Source organism: Lutra lutra, chromosome 9 (assembly GCF_902655055.1).
Source record: "Lutra lutra chromosome 9, mLutLut1.2, whole genome shotgun sequence".
Lineage (NCBI taxonomy): Eukaryota > Metazoa > Chordata > Mammalia > Carnivora > Mustelidae > Lutra > Lutra lutra.
In genome coordinates this window covers 100,507,188-100,525,881 of record NC_062286.1, presented here as the reverse complement: position 1 = coordinate 100,525,881, position 18,694 = coordinate 100,507,188, and the positions used below count along the sequence as shown (strand labels likewise).

The window sequence follows — 18,694 nt, the reverse complement described above, 5'->3', positions numbered from 1 at the left end:
AAGTTCTTTGTATGCTGGTTTTAAGTCCCAGAAAAAACAGCGAGCATATGTGGGAATTCTTCACAAAAACAAATATAGCTAACATGAAACATTTGGTTAGTGAAACATATAAATAGATCTGCTTTCCAGTTCCCTGCTGATAGCCTTTGGCCCAGTGGGCAGATGCTCAGATCATCTTAGTGCTACAGCAAAAGGCCTCATATTCACTAACTTTATAATCACACAGCAGGTCCTATTACAGCATGTTCTTAAACACAGCCCTAGTCTCTTTGAAACTTTTTTTTTTTAAAGATTTTATTTATTTATTTCACAGAGAGCGATCACAAGTAGGCAGAGAGGCAGGCAGAGAGAGAGATAGAGGAGGAAGCAGGTTCTCCACTGAGCAGAGAGCCCGATGCGGGACTCGATCCCAGGACCCTGAGATCATGACCTGAGCCGAAGGCAGAGGCTTAACCCACTGAGCCACCCAGGTGCCCCTGAAACTTTTATTTTGAAATGCATTTTTTAAAAGATTTTGTTTTTTTTTTTTTATTTGAGAGAGGGAAAGAGAGAGAACAAGCAGTGGGGAGAGGGAGAAGCAGACTCCCTGCTGAGCAGGGAACCTGACATGGAGCTTGATCCCAGGACCCTGGGATCATGACATGAGCCAAAGGCAGACACAACCAACTGAGCCATGCAGGTGCCCTGAAAATTTTATTTTTAATACTGCTTTAAGAAATGGTTGGATCTTGGATACTTTTAACAGAAATTTTAGTTAGAGGTGACATTTAAGACTTATAATGTAATAATTTTAAAACTCTCATTTGATTGTAAACTTTTATCTTTTTTAAAGGTTTTTGATGACTGCCATGAAGGTGGTGAGATTTCACCATCTAACTGTATTTATATGACAGAGTGGCTCGAATTTTAACAGAGAATAGGAACTTTACTGATATTTTGCAAATGAAGTTACTTTGGGAGCAGATAATTTAACTCACGATGGAACATCAAATTCCCTTGAAAGCAAACTTCACAATAATGGACAGACGTGCTGCTATGCAAAAGTATTTTTTTAATCTATGAAGACTAAATTTATATTGGTAGAGTAGCCAACAGAATATGAAACAGGTAAGGTTAATAGTGAAATTCATTCTTCAATAAATATAATACTTTGAACTTCCAGAAGACCACCTCTGAAGCTTTCAAGACTTTTGATGGTTCATGGAAAAAGAAGCCAACAACTCCATGTTTGCCATATACTACAATAATGACTAAAGTTTAAAAATGCCCATTTTAAAGTTATTTATTAAGGTCTTCATTGGAAAAGTTTTATCTGGTTCATTATTGCCATTAGTTTTCTCTTTTCTCAGTGGTTTCATTGGGAAGGAATCAAAAGCAATGAGGCAGGAATAGCACTTAGAGGCATGAGTGGGGGAAAGTGTGGAACATCCCTTTCCACACACTATTCATTCCTTTTTACATCAGAAATATTCTTTGAGTATTATGCCTTTGTTCTTACCTCAAATGCAAATGACTGTTGCCAGAGATGTTTTCAGTGCACAAATATTATTCTAGTCCTAAAGAGAATGTTTTCACTGATCCTTCTTTGTCAGAGTCTTCCAAGTTTCACTCTGTGGCTCAGCTGCCTTATTTGCTAGAATTGCCCTATAATGCATTGCCCTCCATTCACACTTTATTGTGAGCGGGGTACCACTCCACTTTTCTTGTCTTATTTTAGATTTTTTTTTCTTTACGGTCTTAGAAGTCATGGTGTAATTGGTCTAACCTAAGCAAAAAGCCATTATAATTTTTCTCAGTTCTAATAGTACTTTCAAGCCTGTGTTATTTGGTGTATTGTTGCACAGAAGTTAGCTTTTTAGGATCTCAGCTGTTGTATTTTCACTTTGTAGCTCTACTTAATGATTTCTGTGTCCAGGCCAAAAGCATGGGACCAAAGGAAAGGAACTCAAAGCCAGCTACTACTGAGGCCTGAGTTCAAACACCAGTTTGGATATACTCCAAGTGGTAAACATCAGAAGGGTTATTTTGAGATATATGGGATCAATAAAATAAAATTCAGCTCAGTAACCAACTAAGAAACAGGTGGAGACTGTAGCCAGCTCTATAGAAATATAATCAATAACACTAGGACTTTGAAACAAAGATCATTTCAGGTATTGGATATATAGAGAAGAATCTGGGAGCCTGAAACTACAACACCCGCAGAGAGTGCTGGAATAGTAACATTATCTGTCCTTGGGACCTGGCCTGTCATGAAAGTGCTAGTCTGATTTAATGAGAAAACTGAACTTGGGGAAGAGGTACAGATGGGGAGAAGGAAGCAGTTCATGTATTAAATACAGACTTTGCATTGTGTCTTGACAGCCAAAGATTTTAAAGCTTACAATCTGAGACCGTAACATAAATGCTTTTCCCACAACATGTTTTTCATTCTAAATAGTAGCTGAAGGAGAAAAGAGACAAAAATACTGTGTCTTTAATACATAGTTAAGTGGATATTTACCCATCAGAAGTAAACTGTGACTAAAACAAATTATGGAGCTATTGACTCCTGACACGAGAAAATCAAATTGTGAGTGAAGTCCTAATCCTTACAGTTGATTTCCATTTAGTATAAGATATTTTGGTCACCTAAGTATAGATATTCCCTGGAGTCTGTTAGGGCCCCTCAACTCTGCTTAATAATGATCCATTGGGAATCAATCATGAGAGACCATGATTCAGTGGTTTAAATGGGTAGTTTATGTGGGATTCTTCTATAAAACTCCTCTGAGCTTAATTTGGTGAAGAGTAAATTTTATCCAGCCATGATTTTTATGGCGATCAACTGAGTAAATGAGTCAAACAATTTCAAGTTGAGTGACTTTTACTTTGAACCATTATTATTACATGGTGGGTAGGAAGAATAAAAATACATGTCCTAGACTACTGCTGTCCCACAAACTTTTTTTAAGGATGACATTATTCCATATCTATTATTCAGCAAAGCAGCCACTAGTCACCTGTGGCTGTTAAAACTTGAAATGTATAAATTTCAAGTGTGAATGAAGAACTGAATTTTTAATCTTTTAGCTCCCTGTGGTTATTGGCTACCATATTGGATAACACAACTAGGTCTACATTAATTATAGGAATGAAGAATATCACAATTACTTATTTCTCAATTGTATAGATTTGTTGCCTTTCTGTGGAAGAGGAGGACAACATAATATTATTAACTTATTTGTATAAGTCTGTAATTTTTATATGGCTTCTCTTTTTTTTTTAAGATTTTATTTATTTATTTGACAGAGATGGCAAGTAGGCAGAGAGGCAGGCAGAGACAGAGGGGGAAACAGGCTCCCTGCTGAGCAGAGAGCCTGATGCGGGGTTCAATCCCAGGACCCTGGGATCACGACCCGAGCCGAAGGCAGAGGCTTTAACCCATTGAGCCACCCAGGTGCCCCAGTTGGTAATTTTTTGACAAAGGACTTCAGAAAACAAGACTGAGAGTAAGTAAAGCAATGACTAATTCCAAATAATCCAAATAGAATCAGATTTTGGTTATAGGCTTGATCAAATTATTGCTAAACAACCTCTTTAAGAAAATTATTATTCAATTAGTTTATTGAATTTGCTTTTCACTAACACGTCAAATGAGTTGTTTTAATTCTTAATTTTTTTAATTATAAAAGTAATACATGTTCACTATAATAAACTCAAATACCCAGGTAAATAAAAAGGAGACTCCACCACACCATATCTAAAATTCCCATTCCCCAAAGATAATTGCCATTAAATGATGAGAGTCTTTTTTTTCTTTGATCACATTTAGAAACCAAATTCAGGTTAAAATGATGGCTTTGAATCTCCTTTAGACATAAACAGGGAATTCACATCTTTGCAGCAAACATCAGGTTGTGCAACATCAAGTATGAAGTCACTGGAAGTTGTTTGAGGCAAGACTTAGGGATCATAATAGCCAAAAAATGTTGGGAAATAAAAAGCTTTTTTTTTTGAGGGAATATGATCAGAAAAAAAAAAAGAAATCATGGAATAAGGCTTAAATGAGAGCCAAAGGACCATGGAAGTTAAAAGGTAGAATTCTTTACAGAACAAAATTTGAGGTATGGAAAGATTCTTTTAAAAAATAGTTAAGATTTTGTAACAAAATCCAAATTATTCCCATGATTGCATCCTTTGACATTATGTTCATTTCTTATGCTTCACAAAGAATCATTTAAAGCACCTGGCTAAGTCATTCCCAATGGCAGAGGTCACAAATGGGTGACTTGGACTTTGTGTGTCTTGCAGTGTCTGTAAATTTTTTATTGATGCTGTCACTGCCAAATTACATCATCCATATGTACGTGTACTGAATGTAACTCATATACATAAGAACTGTGTATACAAACATATATATAGTCCCTAAATATAAAAACCACTGCATTGAATTTTTTCTTTGAAAAATCAGAAAATTGGCAATACCCTTCCCCCTTCCCACATGGCAACAATGTAGACAAGGCATGAGTTCCCCATGTTGCCCTAATCACCACCACTCTAGTCTAACACAGATCTGATTGGCTGTGCTCATGTGTATGTCCAGGTTGGGCTTATGGTCACTGTCTGACCTGGCAGACCCGACTCTTAGTTACATATGGGTCATTCTTCCTCAGCATGAAGGACCGGGGCAGGGTGTCATAAAGATGGGAGGCCCTGGTCTGGGTTTAATGTCCTGGGCCAGCCCAAAATAGCTAGTGGTTTGAGCTCTAAGCCAGCACTCTGGACCTTTAGTCAGGTTTTCTTTCCTCCCAAAATAACAAAAGGTTCATTCCAAAGAGGAGTACCACTCCTACAACATACACAGAAGTAGTTCCTTTTAATCTGGACTGGGAATCAGGAAACCTGGATTCCACTTCTGCTTATTCACTTTGGACAGATAAAGGTAGATAAACTGTCCTTATGTCCCAAATCAAATGGGAAAAACACTGCTTCAGTTCATAGCAGTTTGTGAGATACAGATCCTATGGAAAATGGAAATGCTGTTTCTAACTTATTTTGAACATTGAACTTGTGGTTTTTTTAGAACTTAATTTGATTTATGTGTCCACTAATCATCTGGTCACAGATGATTTTTATCTATTAATAACCTGATAATTGCTCTGTCCGTATACTGGAATGCAAAATAGCAGAAACCATCCTGTCTATGCTGAAACCAGCATAGACTTTACCACACTAATCAGTTCATGAAACTCCACATTCTGAAAGTGGCCACGGTCAGTGAATTTGTACAATTTGGCTTCCAGCCTATCAGCCACTTCCTGTTGTTCCTTCCAGGGAAGGAAAGGATCATCAGTGGAGCCAAACTGTACGATGTGAGGGCAGTTGGCTTTGATCTTCTCCCACTGCCAGGGACGGTTGAAGTATCCTATGGGAAAAAACAAACAAACATACATATATAACCTATTACCACCCATGGATAATTTCCATTCTAGCCACTGTAAAATATATAGCAAAGACCATAGCAGAGACACAAAGATTAAGTGCCTACGTGCAAGTTAGAAATCCTTTAGTTTTCAAATCTGTAGAGCTCCATACCATAGTCACTTGGGAAGGGGGAGTACATGGCTCAGATAAAATCAGGGTTCAATGTATTAGGAAGTGGTCTATCACCTCTCAAAGGGCCTAATTTGCATCTAAAGAAGGGCAGTAAATGTTTCTCAAATGCTACTAGAGGTTTTTTTAGTCTATCCAAAAGTCAGTGCTGTTTAATTTTTTTTTTAAGATTTTATTTATTTATTTGACAGATCACAAGTAGGCAGAGAGGCAGGCAGAGAGAGAGAGAGAGAGAGAAAGCAGGCTCCCTGCTGAGCAGGACCCTGGGATCATGACCTGAGCCGAAGGCAGAGGCTTTAACCCACTGAGCCACCCAGATGCCCCAAGTCAGTGCTGTTTAAACTGAACAAGCATCCTTGTGACTAGAGGAAAGGCTTTTCTGTATTGGTTTCTGCCTTCAAACTTACCACTGGCCCGCTCATTTTCATCCCCCAAGTCGGAGGTGTATGCAGACACTAACACAATAGCATATACTCGGTGTGTTTCTGCATACCTGAAGAAAGAGAAATGATGTCAGCTAACTTAGTGTTAAATTTGACTGCCAAAAAGTAAAACAAAACAAAACCAAACCTGAAAACTCATTTGATTCATCTTACAGAAAGCAGGTGCTATCACTTGTTGAGTTTAACATGAAAAATAGGAAGGAAACTGCAGAACTACAAGCCTGGTGTTAATGGCTTACCCTTGGCCACTTGGTGAGTTTCTACTCTTTCAAGGTAGTCCAAACCTCTTTGGTAATCCTTTCCAAAAAAACAAAAAAAGTGTAATCATTCTCTTTGATGTGCCTATTAGCCTGCCTTCAGTGTGCATCAGCATCGCTTTCTTGGTCAACCTGTAGATTCAGCCCAGAGCATCTGATTGCAAAGGCTTGATACAAGGCCCAGGAATCTGCATTTTAAGGCATGACACCTTCTCCAACCCAGATGACAAATACCAGTGATCTGTGAACCATATTTTAAGAAATTCTGTACCATGATGGAAATGTACCTCTTTTGCCACACACTACATTGCGTTGTAGTAATTGTTTGTGTCATATTATATCTATCTTCTCCAATAAACCTTCAGCTCCTTAAGGAGGTGTGAGTCTCCTTGATCTTTGTGACCCTGGTGTCTAGTATAGTGCCTGGCAAACGGACACTCAGCCATTTGCAGAAGGTTCTGCTCACTCCGCAAAGACTAGGCTAGGGAAAGATGCGGAGTGGTCATTGTTTCCAGAGGCCTTTGGGCCAGGAAAGACTTAGGGTTGGTATTTTGTTTTCAGCCTAAACTTTTTGCCCAGCCATTTATTGTTTTTGTTTGTTTTGTTTTGTTTGGTGAAAAAAGGTGGTTTGAATAAAGCATAGGCACAGGACCCGTGGGCAGAAAGAGCTACTGTCCCAACATTTGTTTTGAAAAATTTCAAACCTAAAACAAGCACCTATTCATTTATTTTACCACATTTCACACCTAAACATGTCAACATGTATCCCCTAAGAACAAGGTAGTCTCATATATCCGCAGTGCCATTATTACAGATAGTGCATTTAGCATAGAAACGGTAATACTATCTGTATTCATTTTTTCCCCAGTTGTACCAAAAATGTTCTTTAAAATTGCTTTTCAATCCTAGATAAAGATCATGCACTGCATTTGGTTTTCATGACTCTCTAGTCACTTTTAAGTTTTTTGTTTTATTTTTATTTATTTTTTTTTAAAGATTTTATTTATTTATTTGACAGATAGAGATCACAAGCAGGCAGAGAGGCAGGCAGAGAGAGAGGAGGAAGCAGGCTCCCTGCTGAGCAGAGAGCCCGATGCGGGGCTCCATCCCAGGACCCTGAGATCATGACCCGAGCCGAAGGCAGCGGCTTAACCCACTGAGCCACCCAGGCGCCCCATGTTTTTTGTTTTAAATGACATTGACATTTAAGACTTTAAGCCAGTTGTCTTGTACATCATCCCCTAAACTGAATTTGGCTGTTTTCCTCGAGATCAGAGGTTAGAGGTTAAACATTTTTGGCAAGAATACTACATAGGCGATGTGTCCATCCCACTCCGTCACGTCAGAGACACACAATGCCAGAGTCCCTTTACTGGTGAGATTAAGTGTGATTACTTAGGGTGAGTGCTATCAGATATCCCTTGTAGACACAATTGTCCCCTTCGTGAATAGTAAGTAATCTGTGGGGTGGTCCTCTGTGACTCGATCAATCTCCTGTTCCCCTACAGTCTTATACCCCATAGTTTTGGCATCTATTTTCTCCTTGCCTACCTTAACTCTAGAAGTTAATTTTTAGAAGGTTGCAAACAATCCCACAGTAAGTTTCAGGGATTTTTTAAAAGAAGACACAACTTTAGTAGTCATTGGCCTGAGAAAAATTCAGTGGCCTTGGATTGGTACAGATTTCAGCATAAAGGGATTTCTTCATTTTCCAGACAACCCCTAGCAGTTTATAAACATTAGGACTATACAGAAATTCTGTAGTTCCACAATGGGAAGCAATATCGCAGAGCTTTGAATGGTGTGGCAGAAAGATTATGGAATCTGGCAAGGTTCTCTGACAAGCAATTCATAGGACACCCTGAGCAACTGCTTGGGCCAAGGGGCTACACAAAAACTATATTCCTAGCAAATATGGAAGAAACTCAACCCTAATATGCTTACTCAGCCAGTAAGTCCTATCCTCTAGGCCTTATAAGCTTAAAGGGAGAGAGACTTGATGTTCTAAGAGCATCAGGGAAGCACCATGAATCCTAAGGACTTGCGGGAGGTGGGGGGGGCAGGGAGATAATAGCCTCCACCCTCCAACAAATATTTACTGAGCACCTACCATATTCCAGACACTCTTCTAGGTGTCTGGTTTCAGTGTCAGAGTGAACAAAATCCCACCCTCACAGAGCTCACATTTCTATTGGCTGGAGACAGACAAATAAACAGGACATCAGGTGGTGAAAAGTGCTACAGATAAAAAGGGGATACCAAGATATAAAGGGGATAGGAGCCAGCGAGGTGAAGTTGCTGTTTCATCTGAAGTGACTAGAGAAGGCCTTAGTGGAAAGAGACATTAGAGATTTAAAGAAGAGAAAGCCATACAAGTAGCTAGGATCAGAGTATTCCACGTAAAACAACGGCGAACACAGGCCTAAGGCAGGTGCACACTTGGCATGTTCAAGGAACTGCAATGAGGTCTGCACACCAGCTGGAGCCCACATCAGGGGAGAATTCAGCAAGGATCTCACCTCATGGCTGCAATGGCCCCAGAACTGTGTCCTATGATGATGGTCTTCTCATCACAGTGCAGCTCCACCTCCATGAAGGGCAGCCAGATGCTCTCTCGAGCTGTAACTAAGGTTCAGGGTAAAGAAAGAGTGTGTCATTTGATAGGACAGTCTTATAGTCTAATGCTGTCCCACCTTTCTAATCAATGACTACTCAGCACTTCTCAATTTAAGAACTGCAGGACCAAATGGGAGATGGGGCTGTTTTAACAGAGCCAATGATGTACTGGCTGTTGTTGCTGTGCTGCTGTTTTAAAGACTCAAATCCACAGTTTTGGTCTATCTATCTATCCATCTATCTATCTGATTTTGCTTTTATTTTTCACCATGTTCTTATAAGAAAATGCTGAGGAAATAAAAATGTAACTCTGAAGCTTTAATGTGAACTTTCAAACTTAAGAAAAAAAACTCTAGACCACATTCTCAAATTCATACGCACATATATATATTCTTTTTTCCCAAGAAAAATTTCCTGACACAGGTCATAGGCACAGTCAGAACAAAAGTGGCAATATTATATTTTGAAATATTCCAATCTCCTATAGGTGCTGTAAAGTTTTATCATGTATCTGTCTCACATGAAACACCCATAAATTTTGCCTGAAAATATCTGTTGACCTCTAAAAGGGAAAATCGAGTGACCTGCAAAGTTGAAAATCAAATTTTACCAAGCCCAGGTGTTTTCTTAATCCTTACTAGAATTTTCTAGAATATTTTTTGGTTTACACCCTTTTCCCTAAACTACTTGCCATCATTCATTCTTAGGTATATACTCCCTTTGGCTTCTCTGGATGATACTCTTGTTCTCTACCAGGAAAATGTAAGATCAAAACCCAACAAGACGAGGCTATTTAAAAACATGTTTAAGGGGCGCCTGGGTGGCTCAGTGGGTTAAAGCCTCTGCCTTCGGCTCAGGTCATGATCCCAGGGTCCTGGGATTGAGCCCCGCATCAGGCTCTCTGCTCCTCAGGGAGCCTGCTTCCTCCTCTCTCTCTGCCTGCCTCTCAGCCTACTTCTGATCTCTCTCTGTGTCAAATAAATAAAATCTTTAAAAAAAAAAAATGTTTAAAACTTACTTGGGTCAGGCATGTTTTTAGCCAAACACTGGAAACCAGGTATCTATGATATGAGGGGGGAAAAAAGCTATAATAAAGATCTTAATTATAACTAATACTTTCCTAATAAAAAATGAGACACCTGATATGATCTTTATTAATTCAATAAAGATTTGCTTATATTATGAAATAAAGTGAGTTAAGTGCCACAGGATTACATATGAACACACAATCCCTCCAGTGATAAACTCCCATCTGTCTGTATTTCTATATGTAGCTTAGCTCTGTAGGTCGCTATATACAGAGACCTATATGCACATTTATATATCTTTTGTTTATTGCTGTAAACAGATACTATAGAGGTATCATGAATGAATGCATTCTAGACAAACTGACTGTAGTCAAACAGACTGTGTCCCAGGGATTAGGTAAAACATGGTACAGAAACATGGAAGAGAAAGTTGGAGATCCCACCCTCTTGGACAGCTTCAGCCCTGATCTTTTTGGTTTGTAGCTCTGGCCTTGGTTTTCAGCCACAGCCCTGGAACTTTATTATAGAAACGTACTCTAGAGCTCTAGAGGATGACAATCCAGGAAGCAGTCCTATTGCCTGGTTATGGAAGAGGTTAAAAAAAAAAATCAAGATGCACAAGACAACCACAGCTGGTCACCATTTTCATAAAGCTCATAAAGAAACCAAATTAAATATACTGTTCAAAGCACACGGACATAGTTGCAAAAATTCGTTCACTTTTAAGAAGGGAAATGAAAAAGATTTCAGGATGGTAGGGAAATGGGATGGGGGGACATACATGTGGCTTCGAAGGTATTGTTAATGTTGCAGATTCTAGTTTGGTGATGGAGCCTCAGGTATTCATTACATTATACTTCATAATTTACATATATGTTACATACAGCTTTTGTACATATCAAATATTACATATTGATGTTTTAAAAATCAGAGGCAGGGAGCAGAGAAGCAGATGTACAATCATCTGAACCAGGGGCAGATGCAGGGAAACGGAGGGGGCACTAGGAAGTGGTGCCTTGTACTCTTAGTGCCTGAGCCCTCAGAGAAGTCTTCCAGGCAGTTTCACCCACCAAAATTCCGACCACTAGTACTAGAGTTCGAGACAGGGCAGCAGGGAGAGGCATGAAAACACCCTGGCCTTTGCTGAAGGGGGTGTGTTGGGGTGGGGTAGGGGCTGGTGAATACACGTTCCAACTTCAGTCCTCCGAACCCTCCATCCCTTCCCCCCTCGGGCTCTAAGCTGACTTCCCAGAGCAGCCAGACGTGTCTCTTACCTGCTCCAGCCCCTTCTTCACCCAGCCGTACCAGCCGTGGGTGGCCACATCGCCGCCTCCGTTCCCGGGAACAATAACTGCCTTGCTTGGGGGAGCCATGAGCGCAGAGGGTCCGGTTTCGCCCAGTAGCCGAACCTGTAGTGCCGGGCGTCCCAAGACTGAATCCGCTGAGGAGTCTGCACCGTGGCATTCTGGGAATTGTAGTTCTGGGAGGCCGTGGGTCCGCTCGTGGACTCCGGCGGTACTTACCGCACATGGCAGCCAAAGCAAACCCGAGAGTTCCCATCATATGTGAACCACCTTTCGCTTGCCTCTTAATGCTAGTTCCCTCACCACCTTATTTAGGACAGGCTGTGACATGCCCAGAATTTTTTCTCTCTTTACTACAATCACGATGTATTTCTATAGGAAAGTGTGTTTTTAGTGCCAATACACAGAAATAACCTCTTTATGAGTTGAGGACTCCTGAAATTTTTATTACTTTTCCTTCCCATTTCAAAACAGTTGTTAGTACAGTAGTTACTGTCAGCCCTGGTTGTTATTTTTCATCGCTTTAAATGCTGTCTTTTTAAAAGTTGCACATGGATAAGATTCATACTCAAACCAATTTAGAGACTGGAGAAACTGAGGTAGCAATGAAGTAGTCTACCACCTATTATATTATATGCAGTCCTGAAATTTTAGGAACCAGTCATGCCTCACAGATATATCCAAATCTTTAATTTTTCTTGAAGATTTTGTTTATTTGAGAGAGAGGGAGAAGGAGCAGGGAGGGAGGGATAGAGGGAGAAGAAAACTCCCGCTGAGCTGGGAGCCCCACATGGGGCTTGGTCCCAGGACTGCAGGATCACAGTCTGAGCTGAAGGCAGCCACTTAACCAACTGAGCCACCCAGGCATCCCTGCTTCTTTTTTTTTTTTTTTTTTTTCATATGCTTGCTTTATTTTTTTTTAATTTTATTTTTTATAAACATATAATATATTTTTATCCCCAGGGGTACAGGTCTGTGAATCGCCAGGTTTACACACTTCATAGCACTCACCATAGCACATACCCTCCCCAATGTCCCTAATCCCACCTCCCCTCCCAACCCCCCTCCCCCCATCAACCCTCAGTTTGTTTTGTGAGATTAAGAGTCACTTATGGTTTGTCTCCCTCCCAATTCCATCTTGTTTCATTTACTCTTATCCTACCCCCTTAGCCCCCCATGTTGCATCTCCTCTCCCTCATATCAGGGAGATCATATGATAGTTGTTTTTCTCCGATTGACTTATTTCGCTAAGCATGATACCCTCTAGTTCCATCCACGTCGTCGCAAATGGCAGGATTTCATTTCTTTTGATGGCTGCATAGTATTCCATTGTGTATATATACCACATCTTCTTTATCCATTCGTCTGTTGATGGACATCTAGGTTCTTTCCATAGTTTGGCTATTGTAGACATTGCTGCTATAAACATTCGGGTGCATGTGCCCCCTCGGATCACTGGCATCCCTACTTTTATATTGAGGTGGGCAGAAGTGTGTATGTGTGGTTATAAATGGGAATAAACATGCGGCACCTCTGTAGCTCAGTGGGTTAAAAAAGTGGCTGACTTTGGCTTGGTCATGATCTTGGGGTCCTGGGATAGAGCCCAGAGCCAGCTAGCTGGTCTCCTGGCTCAGCGGGGAGTCTGCTTGTCCCTAGGTCTCCTTCTGCCCCTAGTCCCCTCATGTTCTCTCTCTCAAATAAATCACTAAAATCTTTTAAAATAAAGAAACCAAATAAATGGGAATGAACAGGAAAGTGCTTCTTCCTTGCCCCTCCCATGGGCTTACTCACTGCGTACATGACAGGTATTCCAGTATCTGTTACTGAGGAACACTCTCAGGCAGTTTTTTTTTTTGAACAGGCACAAGCAGATGATCAAGGATACACTGCCCCACCACCACATTCTTTAGGAAGAGCCAGACATACTCTTTCTTCTTGAACCTCAGACTCTGAATTTTCTTTAAAAGGTCAATATTAGGGGCGCCTGGGTGGCTCAGAGGGTTAAAGCCTCTGCTTTCAGCTCAGGTCATGATTCCAGGGTCATGGGATGGAGCCCCGCATCGGGCTCTCTGCTCAGCGGGGAGCCTGCTTCCTCCTCTCTCTCTGCCTGCTTCTCTGCCTACTTGTGATCTCTGTCTGTCAAATAAATAAATAAAATCTTTAAAAAAAAAAGTCAATATTAGGGGCGCCTGGGTGGCTCAGTGGGTTAAAGCCTCTGCCTTCAGCTCCAGTCATGATCCCAGGGTCCTGGGATTGAGCCCCACATCAGGCTCTCTGCTCCATGGGAAGTCTGCTTCCTCCTCTCTCTCTCTGCCTGCCTCTCTGCCTACTTATGATCTCTATCTGTCAAATAAATAAAATCTTAAAAAAAAAAAAAGATCAACATTATTGGATGCCTGGGTGGCTCAGTTGGTTAAGCTGTGGTCTTCTGCTCAGGTCATGATCCCAGAGTCCTGGGATCGAGTCCTGCATTAGGCTCCTTGCTCGGCAGGGAGCCTGCTTCTCTCTTCGACTCTGCCTGCTTGTGTGCTCTCTCTCTCTCTGACAAGTAAGTAAATAAAATCTTAAAAAAAGTAAAAGTTCAATATTATTGAATTTTAAATGTAACCTTATTCACTTCAGAAGGGATGAATAACTGACACACAATACCATGGATTAATCTCAAAATAATTGTGCTGAGTGAAAGATAAAACTAGACAAAAAAAGAGAACATACCATATTATTCCACTTATTTAAAACTATGGAAAATACCAGCAGCACAAGGAAACATTTCACATGCTCATCATCCTGATTGTGGTGATGGATGTCAAAAGTTAATAAATTGTACGTTTTAGGGCACCTGGGTGGATCAATTGGTTAAGTGACTGCTTTTGGCTCAGGTCATCATCCTGGAGTCCCAGGATCCAGTCCTACATCAGGCTCCCAGCCCAGCAGGGAGTCTGCTTCTCCCTCTGACCTTTCCCCTTCTCATGCTGTCTCTCTTTCTCATTCTCTGTCTTTCAAATAAATAAATAAAATTTAAAAATATGTATATTATACACTAAATATGTGCAACCTACTGTGTGTCAATTATTCCACAATGAAGCTGTTTAAAATTTAAATATAAATTAAAACAATCACAGACATTCCTGTAGCCTAGAGATTGCTTGCTTCATGGTGTTTGTTTTTTTTTTAAGATTTTATTTATTTATTTGACAGAGAGAGATCACAAGTAGGCAGAGAGGCAGGCAGAGAGAGAGGAGGAAGCAGGCTCCCCGCTGAGCAGAGAGCCTGTTGCGGGGCTCCATCCCAGGACCCTGAGATCATGACCTGAGCTGAAGGCAGAGGCTTAACCCACTGAGCCACCCAGATGCCCCTGCTTCGTGGTTTTTAGTTCAATAAACAATGACATTCCATTAACAGGAACTGTGGGCTGAAAAAGGATCTATCCTTCCTTAGGATTTAAGATTTGTCTTTCTTCTCAGTCGCAAGGTAATTGGCTCTTCCTTTGAGAAGGAGAAAAATAAGGTAATGGCCTCAAATGTCATCTTTCTCAGGTTGTTTTTGTCAACAATGATTGCAAAGATTATGTACTTACACATAAATCCACCTTGTTTTCTTTTTTACTTTCTATCTCTTGGGCAAGCATTTTTCTGAGCTTGTCATTATCAGAGAAGAAATAGCTTGGTTTCAAAACTAAAATCATTTTTATGAATCAAAAAAATGAAAATGCACATTTATGTCTGGTATATCATTTGCTAATATTGAAAGAGCCATTCTTAAGAACTTGAAAACACCATTTTCATTTTTCTTTTTTTTAAGAGTTTATTTTAAGTAATCTCTACACCCAACATGGGGCTTGAACTCATGAGCCCAAGATCAAGAGATGGATACTTTACCAACTGAGCAAGGCAGGCACCACTCATTTTCATTTTTCTGACAGACTCAGCCATCAGTCTCTATGGCTCTCTTTCTGAATCACCTTCCTTTCCCTGAACTTTTCTTTCCAGGTCAGAATCTCTTCTTTATGCAATTTGCCTCTGATTTTCCAAACTCACTGTCTAGACATTCTAACCTCTTCTATGGTTCCTTTTCTATTTCTTTCACTTAGTATTATTGTTTTAACCAATAAGAAGAAAGGAAAATATAAGGAAAGCTTCTTCGGAGTCCTGAAGGACACGTGGGAGTTAAGTGAGAAAAGAAAGGAGGCAACCAATGATGTGGAAATGTTGGGGTTTAAAGCAAAGGGTCAAGAAAGAATTTTTGAGATGTCTTTGGTCCCCAAAGGTGGTTTTATTAAAGCATGGGGACAGGACCCATGGGCAGAAAGAGCTGCCCTGAGTTTGTGAGGAGCAATTGATTATATTTAAAGTTGGAACTGAGGGTTAGGGATAGTTTAAGTCTCTAAGGAATTTTGGAAGCAAGGTTTCCAAGATCCTGAGGAGGCTAGCTATTGTCAGTAAAAAGTCAGTTATTACAATTTAGTAAAACCCTAGCCATGAGACCCTTCAGATGTATATCAGTGGGCTGTTTGCTTGGAGGATGATTGCTAAACAGATCTTGGGTGTAGAAATAAAGGAAGTTTCCAAAGGAATTTTTATATGTTAAAGGATCTAGGAGGTTGGGATAATGTTAAGCTAAGATTGACTTTTGCCCTTAGCAAAGTATTAACATCCAGGCTGTTGAGTTCCTAGAGGAAGGTCACTTTGCCTGTTTCAAGGACTTGTCAATGGGCTGTAAGTAGTCAGGAAATTTTCATTTTTTCCTTTTGCCTTTGTTCTCCCCATAAACCAGGTTGTTCTTAGCAGTGTGGAGGGCATGCACAAGGGCACAGAGGTGAGACAGCAACATAGGCTAGGAAAGACAATTGGTTCAGTGCTGTAGAATTGAAGTAAGTAGATCATGGAGGTCCTTGTACAGCAAGATGGGGCATCTACTTTATCCTGTAAGTGACTGAAAGCCAGGTAGAGGTTTTTTGGTTTTTGGGTTTTGGGGTTTTTTTTCTTCTTTTCTTTCTTTCTTTCTTTCTTTCGTTCGTTCTTTCTTTCTTTCTTTCTTTCTTTTTTTCCAGGTAGAGTTTTAAACAAGGGATAATCTGGGTCAGATGTGTAACTCTGAAAAATCTATCTAGCAATCAAAGTGAGATTTGGGTGTGACAAATTTGGGGAGAGAGATCGTTCGGGGGGGGCTGCTATAGTAATTGAACGAAAAAGAATGAGGGCTTGAAATAAGTAGATAGATGGAACTGAGAAATAATTAGAATAGAAAAATCAACAGGACCAAGTGATTCATTATTAGTTTCAAGTTTGGGGTGTCAGAGATGTAGGGGAAGAAAAAACATCTTTTCCTTCTACCCTTCTAGGTTCTTGGCTGGGACTCTGAAACAAAAAACATATGAACAAGAAAAAAGCATACAAATTGATTTTTAAAAATTTTTTTTATTTATTTGATAGAGATCACAAGCAGGCAGAGAGACAGGAAGAGAGAAGGGAGGAAGCAGGCTCCCTGCTGAGCAGAGAGCCCGATTCGGGGCTCGATCTCAAGACCCTGGGATCATGACCTGAGCTGAAGGCAGAGGCTTTTACCCACTGAGCCACCCAGGCGCCCTACACATTGATTTTTAAGTATGTTTTACGTGACATAGGAGTCTTCATAAAGAAATGACAACCCAACAAAGCAGTTAAATCAGATTGTTTTTATGTGACAAAGAGTGGTAGGTCGTGAAGAAAATTCAATGGGATAAAAAGATATGAGCTAAGGGTAGTAAGCAGAAAGAAACTTAGCAAGGCCTGTTCATTCTGATTCCTCTCATCATCTAAGGGAAGTATATGCAATACTATCTCCAAAGGGTGAAGGAGGCATAAGACCAAAGAAAAAGCCCAGTAAGTCCAGCTTGACAAGAGATGATTTACTAAAGGGACTTTAGTTTGGGTGGCTGCAAGATGAGTAGATCTCTGCAACCCCACCTCTCATAAGACTTGTTTTTTGGGGGCACCTGGGTGGCTCAGTGGGTTAAGCCGCTGCCTTCGGCTCAGGTCATGATCTCAGGGTCCTGGGATCGAGCCCCACATCGGGCTCTCTGCTCAGCGGGGAGCCTGCTTCTCTCTCTCTCTCTCTCTCTCTCTCTCTCTCTCTCTCTGCCTGCCTCTCTGCCTACGTGTGATCTCTGTCAAATAAATAAAATCTTTAAAAAAAAATAAAAAATAAAAAAAAAACTCCCAATATTTTAAATGTGTGAGATTGTATTTAAAATATCCTCCTCATAAATTTCCAGTACTGAAAGAATCCAGGTTCAAATAACCAAAGCAAGCCTTTGGCAAATGATATTCTTTTAACGTTTGATTAAAAAGCCACAGCTGTCTTTTCTCAGTGTAAACCATAATACAAATGTGTGTATTTTGAGTTTGTTTCCTTACTGAGAGAAAAATGAGTGCAAACTTCCTAAATTTATTCAAGTTTTATAATGAAATAACCTAACATTACTCTGACATAATGTTTTAGGAACTTGGAAAACGTAAATTTGTTCAATAAAACGGAATAACTATTCCACAGACTTCTCATATTAAGAGTAATTATGTAAAAACAAAGTAATTATGTTTCACCGTACATGGACTTAAAACTATTTGGTATTCTGGGGCACCTGGGTGGCTCAGTCAGTTAAGCGGCTGCTTTGGGTTCAGGACATGGTCCCAGGGTCCTGGCATGGAGCCCCACATGGAGCTCCCTACTCTGCGGGGAGCCTGCTTCTCCCTCACCCTCCGCTTGCTCTGCCTACTTGTGCTCTCTTTTTCTCTGTCAAATAAATAAATAAATAACTTTTAAAAAGAAACTAATTGGTGTTCTGTAAGTAATTTAAAATTTTGTACTAAGTTGAACTAATAAATAGTAATCCTTGGATATCTAGACACGTTCTAAGCATAATACTAAGTTTATATAGCTTTGTTTCTTATTTTTAGATACTACAGAAAGGCTGTATTTCTGGGTCAGATTAATAAACGTGCTCATTTTTGTCGCTTATAAAATGGTGTATAATGGCTGTGATGGTTGGGGAAAGCAGTGCTCTATAGAGTTAGGGGTTTTGTTAGTCTCCTGGGATGCCTGAATATGACAGCTCTCAATTAATCACCTTCTCGTAGATGGATGACAGAGACAGACACGCAGAGAGTAACTGCATTAGCGCCATTCCCTGCAGAGAACGCGAATCCAACAGAGCGAGCGAAAGGAGGAAACCTGGTAATAATTTAAAGGAAGCATTTCTCTATCTGCCGAATTCCCTCATCTAGCGCAGACGGCCTCACTCTCCCTTCGCCCCGCCCCTTCCCGCGCTGATAACCTTTTCCCGGCAAGCTTCAATCTCCCCCGCACGGGTCCCTCCTTCTTCCGGTGCTACACGTCATCATTCTCGCTTCCCGGTAACTAAGGCGATGAAAAGGACTTCCTATTTAGGCGAACGGAAGTCATGTTGGCTCAGC

The 18,694-nt window shown here is 40.4% G+C and overlaps 2 protein-coding genes across 6 annotated transcripts in view; one reads left to right on the top strand and one right to left on the bottom strand.

Annotated features, from left to right (window-relative positions):
• POLR3F (RNA polymerase III subunit F) overlaps positions 1-6,671 on the top strand; it is a 20,662-nt gene extending 13,991 nt beyond the window's left edge. For both annotated transcript variants that reach the window (XM_047746434.1, XM_047746433.1), the window contains one exon: positions 833-6,671. In XM_047746434.1, coding sequence (XP_047602390.1) covers positions 833-910 — 78 coding nt within the window. In that variant the 3' untranslated portion in view covers positions 911-6,671. The remainder of the gene's footprint in view (positions 1-832) is intronic.
• On the bottom strand, positions 5,184-18,694 carry RBBP9 (RB binding protein 9, serine hydrolase). 4 transcript variants are annotated; one of them, XM_047746438.1, is made up of 6 exons: positions 18,556-18,694; positions 11,214-11,348; positions 9,930-9,972; positions 8,815-8,920; positions 6,003-6,088; positions 5,184-5,407 (listed from the first exon to the last, which is right to left on the bottom strand). In XM_047746438.1, the coding sequence occupies exons 2-6, from the start codon at positions 11,310-11,312 to the stop codon at positions 5,184-5,186; spliced, it is 558 nt and encodes a 185-aa protein (XP_047602394.1). In that variant the 5' UTR covers positions 11,313-11,348; positions 18,556-18,694. The 4 variants fall into 4 exon arrangements, with proteins under 4 accessions (XP_047602394.1, XP_047602393.1, XP_047602392.1 ...); XM_047746437.1 differs by lacking the exon at positions 18,556-18,694 and adding an exon at positions 18,489-18,529 and having other exon boundaries at positions 11,214-11,352; XM_047746436.1 differs by lacking the exon at positions 18,556-18,694 and having other exon boundaries at positions 11,214-11,384.